Consider the following 23794-nt stretch of genomic DNA (forward strand, 5'->3'; position numbering starts at 1 on the left):
AGAGGCATATGAACTAACAGGGTATAGAGGCATATGAACAAACAGGTTATAGAGGCATATGAACTAACAGGTTATAGAGGCATATGAACTAACAGGGTATAGAGGCATATGAACTAACAGGTTATAGAGGCATATGAACTAACAGGGTATAGAGGCATATGAACAAACAGGGTATAGAGGCATATGAACTAACAGGTTATAGAGGCATATGAACTAACAGGGTATAGAGGCATATGAACAAACAGGTTATAGAGGCATATGAACTAACAGGTTATAGAGGCATATGAACTAACAGGTTATAGAGGCATATGAACTAACAGGTTATAGAGGCATATGAACTAACAGGTTATAGAGGCATATGAACTAACAGGGTATAGAGGCATATGAACAAACAGGTTATAGAGGCATATGAACAAACAGGTTATAGAGGCATATGAACTAACAGGTTATAGAGGCATATGAACTAACAGGGTATAGAGGCATATGAACAAACAGGTTATAGAGGCATATGAACAAACAGGTTATAGAGGCATATGAACTAACAGGGTATAGAGGCATATGAACTAACAGGTTATAGAGGCATATGAACTAACAGGGTATAGAGGCATATGAACAAACAGGTTATAGAGGCATATGACCTAACAGGTTATAGAGGCATATGAACAAACAGGTTATAGAGGCATATGACCTAACAGGTTATAGAGGCATATGAACTAACAGGGTATAGAGGCATATGACCTAACAGGTTATAGAGACATATGAACTAACAGGTTATAGAGGCATATGAACTAACAGGGTATAGAGGCATATGACCTAACAGGTTATAGAGACATATGAACTAACAGGTTATAGAGGCATATGACCTAACAGGTTATAGAGGCATATGAACAAACAGGTTATAGAGACATATGACCTAACAGGTTATAGAGGCATATGACCTAACAGGTTATAGAGGCATATGAACTAACAGGTTATAGAGGTATATGAACTAACAGGTTATAGAGGCATATGAACTAACAGGTTATAGAGGCAAGACATATGATCTAACAGGTTATAGAGGCATATGAACTAACAGGTTATAGAGGCAATGCATATGAACTAACAGGTTATAGAGGCATATGAACTAACAGGTTATAGAGGCATATGAACTAACAGGTTATAGAGGCATATGAACTAACAGGTTATAGAGGCATATGACCTAACAGGTTATAGAGGCATATGAACTAACAGGTTATAGAGGCATATGAACTAACAGGTTATAGAGGCATATGAACTAACAGGTTATAGAGGCATATGACCTAACAGGTTATAGAGGCATATGAACTAACAGCTTATAGAGGCATATGAACTAACAGGTTATAGAGGCATATGAACTAACAGGGTATAGAGGCATATGAACAAACAGGTTATAGAGCAAACAACGCAATTATCACAACACATTGGTTGTAATGTGAATTTCTTTCTGGCCTGGCTTCCCCAGTGATTTTACTCATGCATTCTACTGGATCTTTAGTTACCCCCTATTCTGAACATTCCTTTCGTTATAAAGGCCTAGCTGTTAGACTTCCTAAACTAGGCAATGCGAGGTGTTCGCCTAAATTATGCAGAAGAACGTTGTAGCTCATTCTGGGTACAGACTGACCGGGACTCAACCCCAGGCCTCTTCGCACAGTCAGTGACCATAGACATTAAAACCAGTCGCTGACAGTGCCAAGAGAGTTTCTTCATTTGCTTGTGCTCATGACCGTTCTAAGAGTGTATGCCTGGTCTGCAGTTGCACAGGGGGAAAACAAATTTGAAATTGAAACATTGAACCTAATATTATTCCATTTCACGGAGTGTAGTAGATCATTGGATTGATAAAGCACGGTACATGTAGGGATTTCCTTTGCCACTGGGGCTGCTGTGTTTGTCCCTTCCCTCTTTGCCGCCAAGTACCAGATTCAACTTTGACGTCTCGCCCAACGAGAGGTCATTTGTTTTAGTCGGCAAACGCTAAAATATCCGGCTAAACTCATTGATTATCGGATTAATTATTAAAGATAAAACAATGGATAATCCACAAATTAAATAGTTCATCGACTATATTTGCATTTGATACTTTATTTTTTAAAGAAAATGGCTGAAATCAACTTAGCCCTCACCAAAGAAGGCTGGTGGGTAGCTTGTGGCTAAGGTGTTAGCTAGCTAGCTACATCACACGTTCACTTTGCTAGCATAGCTTTGGCTTTTCTATTTAACGTTAGCTAAATTAACACCTAATGTTAGATTTAGGATCTCACATACTATGATTCCTGTGAAAATGTAGTTAAAATGTTTGTACGCCAGATATGTGTAACTATGGTATTACATATCTGGCGTACGAACTGATAACAGTAGCTAATAATGATTATTTTGGCAGTTGATGTTGCGAAGTGTGTCATTTGTCTAGCAAATTGCTGTCAATTATTTTAGCATGTATAGCTTTGGTACGCTAACTAACAAGGCCATGTATGCTCATTTGAAGCTAAGTAGCTACCTAGCTAGCTACCTAAGTAAACAACTCCGTGACCACCGGTGTAGCTAGCTAGCTCTACATTACTGTACTATAGCTAGCTAGCTATTAATATATCTTCAAAGTTGATCTGCTAGTCAGTTGTTAGCTACGTTAGTTAAGTACACTCGAGTGATATGCGAGTTGGCTGGCTAGCTAGCTTTTGAATTTCAATGTGTTTGTTCACTGTAGCTAGCAGGAGTGTTGTTTAACCACAGTAACGTTACATAGGTTACGCCATGATGTGAGCCCTTTCTTTTGGTTTACCTTCCTACACAGGTACCTTACAGACGAAGGAATAGAGGAGTTGAAACGCACTTCTGAGAAACCCTCAGCTAATTACATTATTCGCATTGCACTTAATGTAAGTAGCTAGTATTCTCTCTTCTAGTATACAGGAAAAACGTTTTCCCTTCACCCCTGTAGATGTACATTTAACTGTCTCCTGGGGTTTGAGTAGAAAAGAGACTGTTTGTCAAGTGCTTACAGTCGACCTCATTTCAAAATCAATCAAGCTTACAAAACAGGTTTGTGTAAGGCCCACAAAACAGATTCCTCTACATTGCTTTGAATATTGCTTATTGAATGTTTTGATGGTGTGTCAGTAAACCAAAGTCACCCTAATATGGCTGCATTCCAATTCCCCACCCTTGTTTGTACTTGCACACTCCCACAGTCCCTCCAGCCAATGCTTACGACAATCTAGTCTGAATAATCAGGCTCTAATACATACTATACACAATTGGTATATACAGCCTGAGACATTTGTGTGCACAATGTTGTAAATGTTCCTTTACAAGCCAGAATGTTGATTAAAATCGCATGTAAGCTCACTCTACCGGTTGTTTGTGTGGTTTGTCCCTTTCCGCTGCTCTAAATTTGAGACAAAATATCCACAGGAAGGTCTTGTTTACCTGACATTGTAGAGAGCCGGTGGGTATGTGGTTTGGTACTGAGGTAAAGTGAGTTTTATATTGGATATTTGGATTTCTATCTTCAAAAAAAGATTCAGAATATACAATTTTCATTGTCATGGCATACTTGGTTCGATAGCTATTGACAGAATATACCATTTTCATTGTCATGGCATGCTTGGTTCAATAGCTATTGACCAGAGAGTCTGGGCTTTGAGCACTCTAAAAAGTCACTTAAACAAGACCTTCCTGTGGATATTTTGTCTCAAATTTAGAACAGAGGAAAGGGACAAACGGGGAGAGTAAGTTCAAATGTGATTGTATTAAACATTCTGGCTTGTAAGGAACATTTGCACACGTCTGGCTGTCTATACCGATTAATTGTAAATTACAGCCTGACTAATCAGACTAATACCAATCCAATAGTTTGAAATCCATGACTGGAAGTGTACTCATGCCCACTTTGGGAGACGTGGAGAATCAGGATTCAGGCAATATTTACCAGTGCTTTGAAAAAACAGGTTTCTCTACATTGCTTTCAATTATGCTTCTCAAGGTTTACAGGTAATCTCATTGTCAGCTTAATATGTTGGTTGGGCAAGTATTGCTTAACCCCCCCCCCCTGTCTCTGTGGCTATCTCTACAGAGTGACCTGAGGCCTATTGGCAGGAAGTTTCTCCCTGCGGACATCAACAGTGGCCGGGTGGAGAAGGTGAGGCATTGTCTGTGTGTGTGTGTGTGTGTCTCTCTGTGTGTGTGTGTGTGTGTGTGTGTCTCTGTGTGTGTGTGTGTGTGTGTGTGTGTCTGTGTGTGTGTCTCTCTGTGTGTGTGTGTGTGTGTGTGTGTGTGTGTGTGTGTGTGTGTGTGTGTATTAGCACAGATATGTGTACGCCAAAGGGTCAGAGAAACTATCAAAGATCCTGTCATAATGATTCAATACAGAACAAAAACAAAGTTAGAACCAACAGGATAACAGTGTAATAGTCAGTGGATGGAGGTTAGTCAAGCTAGACTGCTATGGTGAGTAACCATGCTGAAGACCCATGGCAATTTAGAAAGCTAATTCCTGGGCTTTTATCTCAGTGGGCTGTATATCTCAGCCTTGAAAACAACATGCACCTGACCCGGGTTTGATACCCTGTTGGTTACACTGTCCTGTGAACGTTTGAGTAATACATAAATGCACTACTTCCAAAGGCCACTAGATGTCTCTTGTCACACCAGCTTTAAAATGCCTTCATTCCTTCCTTCAGCCATGGGGAGTTGCACTGAGTTCAACTGAGAAAATGCCACAGATGATGACGAGGTAGATAATTAATGAATTCATTTGTATGTGAGCAAATAACCCACGGTACTCCTAAGGCTCAGAGAGCTAAAAACCCACGGTCCTAAAGCTCAGAGAGCTAATAACCCACGGTCCCCCTAAAGCTCAGAGAGCTTATAACCCACGGTCCTAAAGCTCAGAGAGCTAATAACCCATGGTCCTTCTAAAGCTCAGAGAGCTTATAACCCACGGTCCTAAAGCTCAGAGAGCTAATAACCCATGGTCCTCCTAAAGCTCAGAGAGCTAATAACCCACGGTCCTAAAGCTCAGAGAGCTAATAACCCACGGTCCTCCTAAAGCTCAGAGAGCTAATAACCCACGGTCCTCCTAAAGCTCAGAGAGCTAATAACCCACGGTCCTCCTAAAGCTCAGAGAGCTAATAACCCACGGTCCTCCTAAAGCTCAGAGAGCTAATAACCCACGGTCCTTCTAAAGCTCAGAGAGCTAATAACCCACGGTCCTTCTAAAGCTCAGAGAGCTAATAACCCACGGTCCTCCTAAAGCTCAGAGAGCTAATAACCCACGGTCCTTCTAAGGCTCAGAGAGCTAAAAACCCACGGTCCTTCTAAGGCTCAGAGAGCTTATTACCCACGGTCCCCCTAAAGCTCAGAGAGCTAATAACCCACGGTCCCCCTAAAGCTCAGAGTAAGATATTGCACTCCTTTCAGGTAAGTACAACTCCCACTCTGCATTAGTCTAACAGGGAACACGCCATCAATACTGGTAATTCAGAATTTCTCAGTCTGCATTGAGTTATTTATTTATTGTTGCCTGGCTCTTTTCCCAGAGTAGGTTATCACTAGACTGCAATTAATATGTACTGCATTTACAAAGAGGTGATTGAATATGCCGTAGAATGCCAGCTCTTGGAGCTCAGATACACTATTTTAATTGGAACGTGTAAACCTCAGTTTTTCACAATTCCTGACATTTAATCCTAGTAACAATTCCCTGTTTTAGGTCAGGTAGGATCACCACTTTATTTTAAGAATGTGAAATGTCAGAATAATAGTAGAGTGATTTATTTCAGCTTTTATTTCTTTCATCACATTCCCAGTGGATCAGAAGTTTACATACACTCAATTAGTATTTGGTAGCATTGCCTTTAAATGGTTTAACTTGGGTCAAATGTTTTGTGATGCCTTTCACAAGCTTCCCACAATAAGTTGAGTGAATTTTGGCCCATTCCTCCTGACAGAGCTGGTGTAACGGAGTCAGGTTTGTAGGCCTCCTTTCTCGCACACGCTTTTTCAGTTCTGCCCACAAATTTTCTATGGGATTGAGGTCAGGGCTTTGTGATGGCCACTCCAATACCTTGACTTTGTTGTCCTTAAGCCATTTTGCCACAACTTTGGAAGTATGCTTGGGGTCATTGTCCATTTGGAAGACCCATTTACGACCAAGCTTTAACTTCCTTACTGATGTCTTGAGATGTTGCTTCAATATATCCACATAATTTCCCTCCTCATAATGCCATCTATTTTGTGAAGTGCACCAGTCCCTCCTGCAGCAAAGCACCCCCACAACATGATGCTGCCACCCCCGTGCTTCACGGTTGGGATGGTGTTCTTCAGCTTGCAAGCATCCCCCTTTTTCCTCCAAACATAACGATGGTCATTATGGTCAAACAGTTCTATTTTTGTTTCATCAGACCAGAGGACATTTCTCCAAAAAGTACGATCTTTGTCACCATGTGCAGTTGCAAACCGTAGTCTGGCTTTTTTATGGCGGTTTTGGAGCAGTGGCTTCTTCCTTGCTGAGCGGCCTTTCAGGTTATGTCGATATAGGACTTGTTTTACTGTGGATATAGATACTTTTGTACCTGTTTCCTCCAGCATCTTCACAAGGTCTTTTGCTGCTGTTCTGGGATTGATTTGCACATTTCGCACCAAAGTACGTCCATCTCTAGGAGACAGAACACGTCTCCTTCCTGAGCGGTATGACGGCTGCATGGTCCCATGGTGTTTATACTTGCGTACTATTGTTTGTACAGATTAACGTGGTATCTTTAGGCGTTTGGAAATTGCTCCCAAGGACGAACCAGACTTGTGGAGGTCTACAAATTTTTTTCTGAGGTCTTGGCTGATTTCTTTTGATTTTTCCATGATGTCAAGCAAAGAGGCACTGAGTTTGAAGGTAGGCCTTGAAATACATCCACAGGTACACCAATTGACTCAAATGGTGTCAATTAGCCTATCAGAAGCTTCTAAAGCCATGCCATCATTTTCTGGAATTTTCCAAGCTGTTTAAAGGCACAGTCAACTTAGTGTATGTAAACTTCTGACCCACTGGAATTGTGATACAGTGAATTATAATTGAAATAATCTGTCTGTAAACAAATGTTGGAAAAATTGCTTGTGTCATGCACAAAGTAGATGTCCTAACTGACTTGTCAAAACTATAGTTTGTTAACAAGAAATGTGTGGAGTGGTTGAAAAACGAGTTTTAATGACTCCAACCTAAGTGTATGTAAACTTCCGACTTCAACTGTAAAAGCAGTAAGGTCAATTTGAGCGAGGAGACGGCGAGGGTAGCTCAATTCAATAAACTTTATTCATCCCAGAGGAGCAGTTATTGAAGCCAGGACCATCTGCTGAGGTTGTTTACCAGTTAGTGCTTACAAGGCCGATGTCTTTACTGCAACAAACCCTGGCATTAGGACACACCGTAGCAAAAAAATTGTTTTGCAACTTTAAAAACAAAACGCTACATTTCTTATTGGACAAGTTCAGGTCCCCTCTCTGTGTTGATCTGTTTGGTGCCTCATGAATACGGACCCTAACTCACTCTCTGGCTGTAAAAAACGTTTTTTTGCTACAGTGTGCCCTAATTAACACGACCCCTGTCTTTTATCTCGCCCTACCCGTTCCCACCCTCAGTTGGAGGGTCCTTGTGTGCTGCAGATTCAGAAGGTGAGGAACGTGTCGGCTCCCAAGGACAACGAGGAGTCTCAGGGAGCCCCCAGGATGCTGCGGCTGCAGATGACAGACGGACACACCAACGCTGTCGGCCTCGAGTTCAAACACCTGTCCCAGATCAGGTAGAGAACCACTACTAGTTCAAACACCTGTCCCAGATCAGGTAGAGAACCACTACTGGTTTAAACACCTGTCCCAGATCAGGTAGAGAACCACTACTAGTTCAAACACCTGTCCCAGATCAGGTAGAGAACCACTACTAGTTCAAACACCTGTCCCAGATCAGGTAGAGAACCACTACTAGTTCAAACACCTGTCCCAGATCAGGTAGAGAACCACTACTAGTTCAAACACCTGTCCCAGATCAGGTAGAGAACCACTACTAGTTCAAACACCTGTCCCAGATCAGGTAGAGAACCACTACTAGTTCAAACACCTGTCCCAGATCAGGTAGAGAACCACTACTAGTTCAAACACCTGTCCCAGATCAGGTAGAGAACCACTACTAGTTCAAACACCTGTCCCAGATCAGGTAGAGAACCACTACTAGTTCAAACACCTGTCCCAGATCAGGTAGAGAACCACTACTAGTTCAAACACCCGTCCCAGATCAGGTAGAGAACCACTACTAGTTCAAACACCCGTCCCAGATCAGGTAGAGAACCACTACTAGTTCAAACACCCGTCCCAGATCAGGTAGAGAACCACTACTAGTTCAAACACCCGTCCCAGATCAGGTAGAGAACCACTACTAGTTCAAACACCCGTCCCAGATCAGGTAGAGAACCACTACTAGTTCAAACACCTGTCCCAGATCAGGTAGAGAACCACTACTAGTTCAAACACCCGTCCCAGATCAGGTAGAGAACCACTACTAGTTCAAACATCCGTCCCAGATCAGGTAGAGAACCACTACTAGTTCAAACACCCGTCCCAGATCAGGTAGAGAACCACTACTAGTTCAAACACCCGTCCCAGATCAGGTAGAGAACCACTACTAGTTCAAACACCCGTCCCAGATCAGGTAGAGAACCACTACTAGTTCAAACACCTGTCCCAGATCAGGTAGAGAACCACTACTAGTTCAAACGCCTGTCCCAGATCAGGTAGAGAACCACTACTAGTTCAAACGCCTGTCCCAGATCAGGTAGAGAACCACTACTAGTTCAAACGCCTGTCCCAGATCAGGTAGAGAACCACTACTAGTTCAAACACCTGTCCCAGATCAGGTAGAGAACCACTACTAGTTCAAACACCTGTCCCAGATCAGGTAGAGAACCACTACTAGTTCAAACACCTGTCCTAGATCAGGTAGAGAACCACTACTAGTTCAAACACCTGTCCCAGATCAGGTAGAGAACCACTACTAGTTCAAACACCTGTCCCAGATCAGGTAGAGAACCACTACTAGTTCAAACACCTGTCCCAGATCAGGTAGAGAACCACTACTAGTTCAAACACCTGTCCCAGATCAGGTAGAGAACAACTACTAGTTCAAACACCTGTCCCAGATCAGGTAGAGAACCACTACTAGTTCAAACACCTGTCCCAGATCAGGTAGAGAACAACTACTGGTTCAAACACCTGTCCCAGATCAGGTAGAGAACAACTTGTGGCCAGAATTACAATGAATTATAGGATCTCTAAGATCAGGTAGAGAAATGGCTTTTTAAGGGTCTAGGTCAGGTTACTATAAATTACTTTGACAACTGTTAATTTAAAAAGTGCTTTCTGAAATAAATTGGATTGATTGATCAGGTAGAGAATAGCTACTTTTTAAACACCAGGCTGAGCTCAGAGGTCGTTTGTATCAGTCTTCTTAGAGTATGGGTGCTGATTTCAGATCAGTTTTGTCTTTTAAATCTCCATGAATGAGAGTAAATAGACAGGGGTGACCTGACCCTAGATCAGCACTGCTACTCGGACATCCTTGATGCATACGGGCCATAGGAACAAGATCAGCTACTGAAACTCGGAGATCCTTGATGCATACGGGCCATAGGAACAAGATCAGCTACTGAAACTCGGAGATCCTTGATGCATACGGGCCATAGGAACAAGATCAGCTACTGCTACTCAGAGATCCTTGATGCATACGGGCCATAGGAACAAGATCAGCTACGGAAGCTCTCTCGATCATCACCGTCACTCCAGTTGGAACATAGTATCGCGTTAGCATCAAAAGGCTATCCGCTTCTTCTCCAAAGGCACAGAACCAACACCTAGTAAATCATTTGGTTTTCTGGACTGGAGACAACTCCGGCATTCCAGCGTACAAGGAATTTACCACCCAGGAAAAGTACCGTACGGTGCCAGGAACGGAGAAAAAACCCCATATATATATGTACAGTGCATTCGGAAAGTATTCAGACCCCTTGACTTTTTCCACATTTTGTTTTACGTTAAAACCTTATTCTAAAATGGATAAGCAAAAACTGGTTTTTAGACAACATTACACCTAGATAGGGCCTACCATCTGAATATCTAGTCATCAATTAATTACTCCTAGATAGGGCCTTCCATCTGAATATCTAGTCATCAATTAATTACTCCTAGATAGGGCCTTCCATCATGGAATATCTGGTCATCAATTAATTACTCCTAGATTGGGCCTTCCATCATGGAATATCTAGTCATCAAGTAATTACTCCTAGATAGGGCCTTCCATCTGAATATCTAGTCATCAATTAATTACTCCTAGATAGGGCCTTCCATCTGAATATCTGGTCATCAATTAATTACTCCTAGATAGGGCCTTCCATCATGGAATATCTAGTCATCAATTAATTACTCCTAGATAGGGCCTTCCATCTGAATATCTGGTCATCAATTAATTACTCCTAGATATAGGGCCTTCCATCTGAATATCTAGTCAATTAAATACTGACAAAAATATAAAAATGGTACATTCCCCTGACAGAGGCCTTGTTAGATCCCCATTTCAGATATCTCTGTTGATGATTCTGGCTATTCCCTACGTAGGGCATTACTTTTGACCAGAGCCCTATGTGTCTCCCTATGGGTCTCCCTATGGGTCTCCCTATGGGTCTCCCTATGGGTCTCCCTATGGGTCTCCCTATGTGTCTCCCTATGGGTCTCCCTATGTGTCTCCCTATGTGTCTCCCTATGGGTCTCCCTATGTGTCTCCCTATGGGTCTCCCTATGTGTCTCCCTATGGGTCTCCCTATGTGTCTCCCTATGGGTCTCATGGGTCTCCCTATGGGTCTCCCTATGGGTCCTGGTCAAAAGTAGTGCCCTATAGACGGAATAGAAAGCCATTTGGGAAGCAAGCCTCCATCTAACAGGCTGATGAATGGACACGTCTTCCTTTTTTCAGAAGTACAAAGGAGGCTTCAGATCAAGGAGGCTTTAGAATTAAGCCAGCCACTTGATTGGCGGTCACTTCTTCTTTACCAAAACAAGGGTTTCTTCCAACCGTGTTAATTGGTTGAGAGAAGGGACGTATCAGAGCAGGAGGAGGGTCTTTTCTGTGTTTCTCAGCTGCATGGTTATTCAGGTGGATATGTGGTATGAAGGTATGAACACTGCATACAATTACCACAGCGAATCCTTCCTCTTTAAACCCCCGATAGTCGATGTCCACTGCACCGCGAAAATCAAATTGGCATAGTAATAAAAAATCCCACATCAAAATGTGTCAGTTTATGCTGGAGATGTTTTTGTTGCTTTGGATGCGTCTCAATCCACCGTATCAGACGACGTCGATACGTCACTACTGATACGTCCCCAGGTAGAAGGTGGCAGAGCTAGACGCTGTGTTTGTCACACTAGGAAACATCCTGAAAATCGGTCTTCACGGAAAAACGTCTGTAGCGTACGAATGGTTTGGCCTACAGATGAGACTCTCAGGAACACCATGGTGTTCTCCGTTTTTGCTCTACGATCCTCACAAGCCACTCGGTTCCGCCGATCTGCCAACTGAAGTCGGTTCCGCCAACTTCTGTCTGTAGCGTCCGAACAGTTTGGGATACACATTAATATGACCCCCCTCTGTGGAAAGGTGAGTCTCTCACGAACACGTAGTTGTCGGTCGTTTTGCTCGAGGACACCAACAAGCCTCACAAAACTCGAAGGTTCCCGGGAAACGAGTTTTAAAAAATTAATAGGAAAATATATGGAGATAGTTTAGTGCCAACAATAAGGGATAAAATACATGACCCAAAAATGATAAATAGTTTCCTGATCTTCTATCTCCTAGATATAGGGCAGATGCTTCAGAACAAACTTCCTTATGATTCTTTTGGGGGGGGGTTTATCTGTTCCATGTAGTGAATCTGTTATTCAATGTGTTTCTATTGTCTAATAGCTATAAGGCCAAATACAATTTTTCATCAAAAACAAAAAAAGTTATACTTCAAGTGTATAATGTGATCCTTGGTATGACCTTTTAAAATAATTCTATATAGCTTAGTAAGGAAATGCCATTTTATGACCTTTTTAAAAACAATTCCATATAACTTAGTAAGGAAATTACATTTTATGACTTTTTTTAAACTTTTCCAAATAGCTTAGTAGAACCCCTCCCCCGCCTTGTTAGACAGGGCTTTTGTATATTTTTTTTTATAAGGAAATGCCATTTTATGACCTTTCAATTGATTTCCCCCAAAATATATTAGTACTCTGAATGTGTACCTCATGTAAAAGTATAAAAATGACTGAAGAAAGTAACTGGCAGTCATTCGTATGGTCTTGGTGACACACTGTTGCTATCCATTATGAATTACCATTTAGAAGTGGATACGGTTCAAATCACTACCTGTTGACTATATAGACCTGTAGACTGATGCTGCTTCACTCCTGTCTACCAATCACCTCCTGTTGACTATATAGACTGATGCTGCTTCACTCCTGTCTACCAATCACCTCCTGTTGACTATATAGACTGATGCTGCTTCACTCCTGTCTACCAATCACCTCCTGTTGACTATATAGACTGATGCTGCTTCACTCCTGTCTACAAATCACCTCCTGTTGACTATATAGACTGATGCTGCTTCACTCCTGTCTACAAATCACCTCCTGTTGACTATATAGACTGATGCTGCTTCACTCCTGTCTACAAATCACCTCCTGTTGACTATATAGACTGATGCTGCTTCACTCCTGTCTATAACTCACCTCCTGTTGACTATATAGACTGATGCTGCTTCACTCCTGTCTACAAATCACCTCCTGTTGACTATATAGACTGATGCTGCTTCACTCCTGTCTACAAATCACCTCCTGTTGACTATATAGACTGATGCTGCTTCACTCCTGTCTACAAATCACCTCCTGTTGACTATATAGACTGATGCTGCTTCACTCCTGTCTACAAATCACCTCCTGTTGACTATATAGACTGATGCTGCTTCACTCCTGTCTACAAATCACCCCCTGATGACTATATAGACTGATGCTGCTTCACTCCTGTCTATAACTCACCTCCTGTTGACTATATAGACTGATGCTGCTTCACTCCTGTCTACAAATCACCTCCTGTTGACTATATAGACTGATGCTGCTTCACTCCTGTCTACAAATCACCTCCTGTTGACTATATAGACTGATGCTGCTTCACTCCTGTCTACAAATCACCTCCTGTTGACTATATAGACTGATGCTGCTTCACTCCTGTCTACAAATCACCTCCTGTTGACTATATAGACTGATGCTGCTTCACTCCTGTCTACAAATCACCTGTTGACTATATAGACTGATGCTGCTTCACTCCTGTCTACAAATCACCTCCTGTTGTCTATATAGACTGATGCTGCTTCACTCCTGTCTATAACTCACCTCCTGTTGACTATATAGACTGATGCTGCTTCACTCCTGTCTACAAATCACCTCCTGTTGACTATATAGACTGATGCTGCTTCACTCCTGTCTACAAATCACCTCCTGTTGTCTATATAGACTGATGCTGCTAGACTGATGCTGCTTCACTCCTGTCTACAAATCACCTCCTGTTGTCTATATAGACTGATGCTGCTTCACTCCTGTCTACAAGTCACCTCCTGTTGACTATATAGACTGATGCTGCTTCACACCTGTCTACAAATCACCTCCTGTTGACTATATAGACTGATGCTGCTTCACTCCTGTCTACAAATCACCTCCTGATGACTATATAGACTGATGCTGCTTCACACCTGTCTACAAATCACCTCCTGATGACTATATAGACTGATGCTGCTTCACTCCTGTCTACCAATCACCTCCTGATGACTATATAGACTGATGCTGCTTCACTCCTGTCTACAAATCACCTGTTGACTATATAGACTGATGCTGCTTCACTCCTGTCTACAAATCACCTCCTGATGACTATATAGACTGATGCTGCTTCACTCCTGTCTACCAATCACCTCCTGATGACTATATAGACTGATGCTGCTTCACTCCTGTCTACCAATCACCTCCTGATGACTATATAGACTGATGCTGCTTCACTCCTGTCTACAAATCACCTGTTGACTATATAGACTGATGCTGCTTCACTCCTGTCGACAAATCACCCTCTGTTGACTATATAGACTGATGCTGCTTCACACCTGTCTACCAATCAGTCAGTATCGTAGCTAGATCCTAATTTTCAACCAAAATACTCGTCTTACTTTTGGAATGGAAGCACAGACAGAGATGTTGGTGACTTTCTGAACTTCCTCAGTCTCCCTCCCTCCTCCCTCCCTCCCTCCCCCGGTCTCCATCTCTCTCGCTTTCTTCTCCTCCTTCTCAATTTCCACTCGTCAGTGGCTGATCCGCTACCAATCCGTTTCCTTAATTACAACTCCATCCAAGCAGCGTCCGCGGCGACGGCTGCCGTGGCTACCAGCCAGCCCTTACAGGTGGAGTGGCTGGAGAGGAGCGCTGTGTCCCACACGGTTCCCTATTATCTATGGACTCTGGTCCCAAAAAATGCAGTGCACTACAAAGGGAATAGGGTCCCATTTGGGACGGAGAGGAGAGCTTGCCCAGAATCTATCCATGAGGAGAGAACAGTACAACCCTTTTATAATGACAACACTAACTAGTGTCTGTTCTGTTGATATCAGCTAGCTCTGATAGTGGAGAGAGAGGGAGAGGGAGAGAGAGAGAGACAGCGAGAGAGACAGACAGACAGAGAGAGAGAGAGGTTAGATTGTAACGGCGTACAGCTCCATTCCACGCTGTCCCAAATGGCAACCTATTCCCTATGTAGTGCACTACTATTTGCCCTATTGGGGAGGGGCTCTTGTCAAACATGATGCCCTATATAGGTGGATAGGCTGCCGTTTGAGACCTACTGGGCCATTGGGTTGGAAGTGAAATCCCTAATTGCTGCATCAGCAGCTGGACATCCCTCTATAAGTCCCTGTGTTTTTTTAATGAGAGGACTAGGGGCTGAATTCCAAATGGCACCTTATTCCTTATGGGCCCTTGGTCAAAAGTAGTGCACTACATAGGGAATAGGATCACGTTTGGGACGCGGGGCCGGGGGCTCAGAGCTGGTGGTGATCAGAACAGGGCTGTTAATTTAAAATGAGAACGGCCTGAACCGGGGATGGGATTATTCCTAGGGTGTGTCCCAATTTGGCCCCCTATTCCCTATATAGTGCACTACTTTTAACCACAGGCCGTGCCCTATCCAGACCACTTTTCTAAATGACACAACTGTGTTTCTATAGGGTGCTATTTTAGGACACAATCCCTCGTCCCGCTCGTCTCACCATCCTACTGCAACACAGCGTGTCATTTAGAAGAGTGGTCGGACAGGACAGAGAGGGGGAGAGGTTTGTGGGTAACGTAAGCTAAGCTGTTCTTTTGGCATGGCTCGCCCCGTTGGACAGTAGCCATCACAGGCATAGCTGGCTGGATGAAGAGTTTTAGGAGGGAAAATGAATCGTGATGATTTGTGTTTTTCTTTTCTAATTAAAGCTGGGCCCCCCCCCCAAAAAAAACTGCTTTCATATCAATACAACTGTTTGTTCTGTCTGTTGTTTGTGACGTTGTTACAGAGATAGAAATCTATTGTTTATCCATCTCCTGTGTTTATTTTTGTCCTATCCAATATTAGGTTAACATATGACCTGTCCTTCCATTCCATTGCTGTAGCCAATCTGTATTAAATGTAACTGTAAACATATTCCATGTAAACCTATTATAATCAATCTCCTTGTTTGTTTGTTTTGGCATTGGTTTAAGCTTCCTTAACCGCTTAATTGATTTGGTCTACTTAGAGCTCTCCATATAATACAAAATGGGTTCTCTATGGAGCTGTCCTCTGGCCTCCCTAATTCACCCCCCCCCTGTGTTGTTTTTTTTTTTTAGCCTGAACACCCCTCCAGGAACCAAGGTGAAGGTCCTTGGTACGGTCCAGGTGAAGAATGGCATTCTGCTTCTGGACGACTCCAAGATCTCCGTCCTCGGAGGGGAGGTCGACCACATGATGGAGAAATGGGAACTGCAAAGGGTGAGGAAGAGGAGGCGTTTTTTACCCTTCGTTTTACAGCAGACTGTCTCTGTCTACTGGACAGTTGTTCGTCCTGTCTGGTTCAAAGGACCATGAAAAAGGATGTCCTAAAGGGCATACTAAAGGGCATACTAAAGGGCGTTCTAAAGGGCGTACCAAAGGGCGTACCAAAGGGCGTACCAAAGGGCGTACCAAAGGGCGTACCAAAGGGCGTACCAAAGGGCGTACCAAAGGGCGTACCAAAGGGCGTACCAAAGGGCCGTACCAAAGGGCGTACCAAAGGGCGTACTAAAGGGCGTACTAAAGGGCGTTCTAAAGGGCGTACTAAAGGGCGTTCTAAAGGGCGTACTAAAGGGCGTACTAAAGGGCGTTCTAAAGGGCGTACTAAAGGGCGTTCTAAAGGGCGTACTAAAGGGCGTACTAAAGGGCGTACTAAAGGATGTCCTAAAGGGCGTTCTAAAGGGCGTACTAAAGGGCGTTCTAAAGGGCGTACTAAAGGGCGTTCTAAAGGGCGTACTAAAGGGCGTACTAAAGGGCGTTCTAAAGGGCGTTCTAAAGGGCGTACTAAAGGGCGTACTAAAGGGCGTACTAAAGGGCGTACTAAAGGGCGTAGCCTAGTGGTTAGAGCGTTGGGCTAGTAACTGAAAGGTTGCAAGTTCAAATCCCCGAGCTGACAAGGTACAAATCTGTCATTCTGCCCCTGAACAAGGCAGTTAACCCACTGTTCCTAGGCCATCATTGAAAATAAGAGTTTGTTCTTAACTAACTTGCCTAGTTAAATAAAGGTTAAATGTAAGTCGCTCTGGATAAGAGCGTCTGCTAAATGACTTAAATGTAAAATGTAAAGGGCGTTCTAAAGGGCGTACTGAAGGGCGTACTGAAGGGCGTACTGAAGGGCGTACTGAAGGGCGTACTGAAGGGCGTACTAAAGGGCGTACTAAAGGGCGTACTAAAGGGCGTACTAAAGGGCGTACTAAAGGGCGTACTGAAGGGCGTACTGAAGGGCGTACTGAAGGGCGTTCTAAAGGGCGTTCTAAAGGGCGTTCTAAAGGGCGTACTAAAGGGCGTACTAAAGGGCGTTCTAAAGGGCGTTCTGAAGGGCGTACTAAAGGGCGTTCTAAAGGGCGTTCTAAAGGGCGTACTGAAGGGCGTACTGAAGGGCGTTCTGAAGGGCGTACTAAAGGGCGTACTAAAGGGCGTTCTGAAGGGCGTACTGAAGGGCGTACTAAAGGGCGTACTAAAGGGCGTTCTGAAGGGCGTTCTGAAGGGCGTACTAAAGGGCGTACTAAAGGGCGTTCTAAAGGGCGTACTGAAGGGCGTACTGAAGGGCGTTCTGAAGGGCGTACTAAAGGGCGTACTGAAGGGCGTTCTGAAGGGCGTACTGAAGGGCGTACTGAAGGGCGTACTGAAGGGCGTTCTAAAGGGCGTACTAAAGGGCGTACTAAAGGGCGTACTAAAGGGCGTTCTAAAGGGCGTACTAAAGGGCGTTCTAAAGGGTGTTTTAGATTTTTACGTCAGCAAATAACCTTCAATTCATTACATTTGATCTGTTATCAAAATGAAAAGAGACCAATAAATACATTTTTATTTAATTTTTTACCTTTCTCAAAAACGTTTGTTTATAGTTCCATACAATAATCTGTACTCTTAATTATTTTGTTCCTAAAATAAAAGGTAAAAGAAACAATCTAATCTAATGTTATTTGTCACATACACGTGTTTAACAGATGTTATTGGTCACATACACGTGTTTAACAGATGTTATTGGTCACATACACGTGTTTATCAGATGTTATTGGTCACATACACGTGTTTATCAGATGTTATTGGTCACATACACGTGTTTATCAGATGTTATTGGTCACATACACGTGTTTAACAGATGTTATTGGTCACATACACGTGTTTAACAGATGTTATTGGTCACATACACGTGTTTAACAGATGTTATTGGTCACATACACGTGTTTATCAGATGTTATTGGTCACATACACGTGTTTATCAGATGTTATTGGTCACATACACGTGTTTAACAGATGTTATTGGTCACATACACGTGTTTATCAGATGTTATTGGTCACATACACGTGTTTATCAGATGTTATTGGTCACATACACGTGTTTAACAGATGTTATTGGTCACATACACGTGTTTAACAGATGTTATTGGTCACATACACGTGTTTAACAGATGTTATTGGTCACATACACGTGTTTAACAGATGTTATTGGTCACATACACGTGTTTATCAGATGTTATTGGTCACATACACGTGTTTATCAGATGTTATTGGTCACATACACGTGTTTATCAGATGTTATTGGTCACATACACGTGTTTAACAGATGTTATTGGTCACATACACGTGTTTATCAGATGTTATTGGTCACATACACGTGTTTATCAGATGTTATTGGTCACATACACGTGTTTAACAGATGTTATTGGTCACATACACGTGTTTAACAGATGTTATTGGTCACATACACGTGTTTAACAGATGTTATTGGTCACATACACGTGTTTATCAGATGTTATTGGTCACATACACGTGTTTAACAGATGTTATTGGTCACATACACGTGTTTATCAGATGTTATTGGTCACATACACGTGTTTAACAGATGTTAATGGTCACATACACATGTTTATCAGATGTTATTGCGAGTGTAAAGAAATGCTTGTGCTTCTAGCTCCAACAGGGCAGCAATATCTAACAAGTAATATCTAACAAATTACACAACATATACACAATACACACATCTAATTACACAACATGTACCCAATACACACACATCTAATTACACAACATATACCTAATACACACACATCTAATTACACAACATGTGCCCAATACACGCACATCTAACTACACAACATATACACACGCACATCTAACTACACAACATATACACACACATCTAACTACACAACATATACACACACATCTAATTACACAACATATACACACACATCTAATTACACAACATATACCTAATAAACACACATCTAATTACACAACATATACACACACATCTAATTACACAACATATACACACACATCTAATTACACAACATATACACACACATCTAATTACACAACATATACACACACACATCTAATTACACAACATATACACACACACATCTAATTACACAACATATACACACACACATCTAATTACACAACATATACACACACACATCTAATTACACAACATATACACACACATCTAATTACACAACATATACACACACATCTAATTACACAACATTTACCCAATACACACACATCTAATTACACAACATATACACACACATCTAATTACACAACATATACACACACATCTAATTACACAACATATACACACACATCTAATTACACAACATATACACACACATCTAATTACACAACATATACCCAATACACACACATCTAAATAAAGGAATGGAATTAAGAATGTATAAATATATGTACTAACGGGCTAAATTCCCCTCTTCTCCCCTTTGACCTCCAGAGCTTGGCCAAACACAGCAGGAGTAACATCGGAAGAGAAGGTGGAGCCCCTCCCTTTGTGCCCTTCGGACAGGTATGACCTGCCAATATTTACCTAGTTCCACACACAGCCAATCAGACTGATTCTCTCTCTGTTGACTAACCAATCAGACTGATTCTCTCTCTGTTGACTAACCAATCAGACTGATTCTCTCTCTGTTGACTAACCAATCAGACTGATTCTCTCTCTGTTGACTAACCAATCAGACTGATTCTCTCTTTGTTGACTAACCAATCAGACTGATTCTCTCTTTGTTGACTAACCAATCAGACTGATTCTCTCTTTGTTGACTAACCAATCAGACTGATTCTCTCTCTGTTGACTAACCAATCAGACTGATTCTCTCTCTGTTGACTAACCAATCAGACTGATTCTCTCTCTGTTGACTAACCAATCAGACTGATTCTCTCTCTGTTGACTAACCAATCAGACTGATTCTCTCTCTGTTGACTAACCAATCAGACTGATTCTCTCTTTGTTGACTAACCAATCAGACTGATTCTCTCTTTGTTGACTAACCAATCAGACTGATTCTCTCTTTGTTGACTAACCAATCAGACTGATTCTCTCTTTGTTGACTAACCAATCAGACTGATTCTCTCTCTGTTGACTAACCAATCAGACTGATTCTCTCTCTGTTGACTAACCAATCAGACTGATTCTCTCTCTGTTGACTAACCAATCAGACTGATTCTCTCTCTGTTGACTAACCAATCAGACTGATGAATTTCTCTTCTCTCTGTGCTCCTCAGAAGTGTGTAAGGAATGAGGAAGTGGACTCCAGAGAGCTGGACACCAGGAAGACTCTGGTCAGCACCAGTGTGGTGAAAACAGCTGACGAGAACGAAGAGTTTGAGAAGCAGAGGCTAGCAGCCATCGCCGAGGTCGCCAAGAACAAAGAGGTGTGTGTGGTTTTATCCCTGTTGTCGTAGCTACAGTAACTGAATCACACATGTCTGTTAGACTCTGTCCGTGTCCCACATGTCTGTTAGACTCTGTCCGTGTCCCACTTGTCTGTTAGACTCTGTCCGTGTCCCACATGTCTGTTAGACTCTGTCCGTGTCCCACTGTGTCTGTTAGACTCTGTCCGTGTCCCACTGTGTCTGTTAGACTCTGTCCGTGTCCCACTGTGTCTGTTAGACTCTGTCCGTGTCCCACTGTGTCTGTTAGTCTCTGTCCGTGTCCCACTGTGTCTGTTAGACTCTGTCCGTGTCCCACGTGTCTGTTAGTCTCTGTCCGTGTCCCACTGTGTCTGTTAGACTCTGTCCGTGTCCCACTGTGTCTGTTAGACTCTGTCCGTGTCCCACATGTCTGTTAGACTCTGTCCGTGTCCCACTGTGTCTGTTAGTCTCTGTCCGTGTTCCACTGTGTCTGTTAGACTCTGTCCGTGTCCCACATGTCTGTTAGACTCTGTCCGTGTCCCACTGTGTCTGTTAGTCTCTGTCCGTGTCCCACTGTGTCTGTTAGACTCTGTCCGTGTCCCACATGTCTGTTAGTCTCTGTCCGTGTCCCACATGTCTGTTAGACTCTGTCCGTGTCCCACATGTCTGTTAGACTCTGTCCGTGTCCCACTGTGTCTGTTAGACTCTGTCCGTGTCCCACTGTGTCTGTTAGACTCTGTCCGTGTCCCACTGTGTCTGTTAGACTCTGTCCGTGTCCCACTGTGTCTGTTAGACTCTGTCCGTGTCCCACTGTGTCTGTTAGTCTCTGTCCGTGTCCCACTGTGTCTGTTAGACTCTGTCCGTGTCCCACTGTGTCTGTTAGACTCTGTCCGTGTCCCACTGTGTCTGTTAGACTCTGTCCGTGTCCCACTGTGTCTGTTAGACTCTGTCCGTGTCCCACTGTGTCTGTTAGACTCTGTCCGTGTCCCACTGTGTCTGTTAGACTCTGTCCGTGTCCCACTGTGTCTGTTAGACTCTGTCCGTGTCCCACATGTCTGTTAGACTCTGTCCGTGTCCCACTGTGTCTGTTAGACTCTGTCCGTGTCCCACTGTGTCTGTTAGACTCTGTCCGTGTCCCACTGTGTCTGTTAGACTCTGTCCGTGTCCCACTGTGTCTGTTAGACTCTGTCCGTGTCCCACTGTGTCTGTTAGTCTCTGTCCGTGTCCCACTGTGTCTGTTAGACTCTGTCCGTGTCCCACTGTGTCTGTTAGACTCTGTCCGTGTCCCACTGTGTCTGTTAGACTCTGTCCGTGTCCCACTGTGTCTGTTAGACTCTGTCCGTGTCCCACTGTGTCTGTTAGACTCTGTCCGTGTCCCACTGTGTCTGTTAGACTCTGTCCGTGTCCCACTGTGTCTGTTAGACTCTGTCCGTGTCCCACTGTGTCTGTTAGACTCTGTCCGTGTCCCACTGTGTCTGTTAGACTCTGTCCGTGTCCCACTGTGTCTGTTAGACTCTGTCCGTGTCCCACTGTGTCTGTTAGACTCTGTCCGTGTCCCACTGTGTCTGTTAGACTCTGTCCGTGTCCCACTGTGTCTGTTAGACTCTGTCCGTGTCCCACTGTGTCTGTTAGACTCTGTCCGTGTCCCACTGTGTCTGTTAGACTCTGTCCGTGTCCCACTGTGTCTGTTAGACTCGGTCCGTGTCCCACTGTGTCTGTTAGACTCTGTCCGTGTCCCACTGTGTCTGTTAGACTCTGTCCGTGTCCCACTGTGTCTGTTAGACTCTGTCCGTGTCCCACTGTGTCTGTTAGACTCTGTCCGTGTCCCACTGTGTCTGTTAGACTCTGTCCGTGTCCCACTGTGTCTGTTAGACTCTGTCCGTGTCCCACTGTGTCTGTTAGACTCTGTCCGTGTCCCACTGTGTCTGTTAGACTCTGTCCGTGTCCCACTGTGTCTGTTAGACTCTGTCCGTGTCCCACTGTGTCTGTTAGACTCTGTCCGTGTCCCACTGTGTCTGTTAGACTCTGTCCGTGTCCCACTGTGTCTGTTAGACTCTGTCCGTGTCCCACTGTGTCTGTTAGACTCTGTCCGTGTCCCACTGTGTCTGTTAGACTCTGTCCGTGTCCCACTGTGTCTGTTAGACTCTGTCCGTGTCCCACTGTGTCTGTTAGACTCTGTCCGTGTCCCACTGTGTCTGTTAGACTCTGTCCGTGTCCCACTGTGTCTGTTAGACTCTGTCCGTCTCCCACATGTCTGTTAGACTCTGTCCGTGTCCCACTGTGTCTGTTAGACTCTGTCCGTGTCCCACTGTGTCTGTTAGTCTCTGTCCGTGTCCCACTGTGTCTGTTAGACTCTGTCCGTGTCCCACATGTCTGTTAGTCTCTGTCCGTGTCCCACTGTGTCTGTTAGACTCTGTCCGTGTCCCACTTTGTGAGTTGGTACTGTTTCTACTGGCTGGTTGTGTATTAAGGACCAGTTTCCCAGACACAGATTAGGTCTAGATTCACCATAGTCCAGGAAGAGACTTTGTCTGTCTGCCGGGGAAACCAATCTCTTGACCTCTTCTGAAGGGAACTCGGACGTTTGGCGGCGGAGGCAATGCCGGGGGAAACCTCGGTAATCCAGGCAGCCGGGACAGCTACCGACGAGGAGACCGAGGAGACAGGGACTCGTACCGGCAGAGACGAGAGGAGAGGACGGAGAGGACAGAGGAGTCCAGCCGACCAGAAGGAAACTACAGAGAGCTCGGGAGTTACCGGGAACAACCAAACTACCGGGAACTAGGAAATTACCGCGAGCTGGTGAGGGCTTTGACCTTTTGACCCAGTGTTTTCCTTAGCTCTGTATAGGCGGGTGGGTCTCCTTCCCTCTGTCTAAAAGCCCCCCCCCTCGCTCCTTTCAGTTTTAATTGAAGATGTTTGAGGTCTTTGTGGTCAGGAGAATAATTCTGGGAAAATATGCCTTGGCTCTCTGGTTTTGGGCTTGACCTGTCTACCCTTCACAACAACAAGTCAATTTAATTCATTTGTTTAATCTAGGTTCCTGGTTTGCAGTAAAAATGTCTCTGATTTGGAGGAGGGGGGATAGATGGAGGGGGGAGGATAGATGGAGGGGGGAGAGGAGGGGGGAGGAGGGTGGGGACAGGAGAGGTGGAGGGGGGAGGGTAACAGATTAAGGAGATAATCTGAGGAGTCTCAATAGAATAGAAA

The 23794-nt window shown here is 43.8% G+C and overlaps 1 protein-coding gene across 1 annotated transcript; it reads left to right on the forward strand.

Annotated features, from left to right (window-relative positions):
• Window positions 1-1942: 1942 nt before the first annotated feature.
• On the forward strand, window positions 1943-23407 carry LOC120042065 (tudor domain-containing protein 3-like). Its single transcript, XM_038986956.1, has 8 exons — window positions 1943-2156; window positions 2813-2897; window positions 4094-4159; window positions 7651-7811; window positions 16003-16144; window positions 19665-19736; window positions 20456-20605; window positions 23156-23407. The coding sequence occupies exons 1-8, from the start codon at window positions 2119-2121 to the stop codon at window positions 23405-23407; spliced, it is 966 nt and encodes a 321-aa protein (XP_038842884.1). The 5' UTR covers window positions 1943-2118.
• Window positions 23408-23794: the final 387 nt, after the last annotated feature.

The sequence above is a fragment of the Salvelinus namaycush genome, unplaced genomic scaffold (genome assembly GCF_016432855.1).
Source record: "Salvelinus namaycush isolate Seneca unplaced genomic scaffold, SaNama_1.0 Scaffold61, whole genome shotgun sequence".
Taxonomy (NCBI): Eukaryota; Metazoa; Chordata; class Actinopteri; order Salmoniformes; family Salmonidae; genus Salvelinus; species Salvelinus namaycush.

Coding starts and splice junctions, on each gene's coding strand:
- LOC120042065 (XM_038986956.1), top strand. CDS start 2,119: ATGGCTGAAATCAACTTAGCCCTCACCAAAGAAGGCTG. Junction 2,157..2,812: donor GCCCTCACCAAAGAAGGCTG/GTGGGTAGCTTG, acceptor CTTCCTACACAG/GTACCTTACAGACGAAGGAA. Junction 7,812..16,002: donor AAACACCTGTCCCAGATCAG/GTAGAGAACCAC, acceptor TTTTTTTTTTAG/CCTGAACACCCCTCCAGGAA.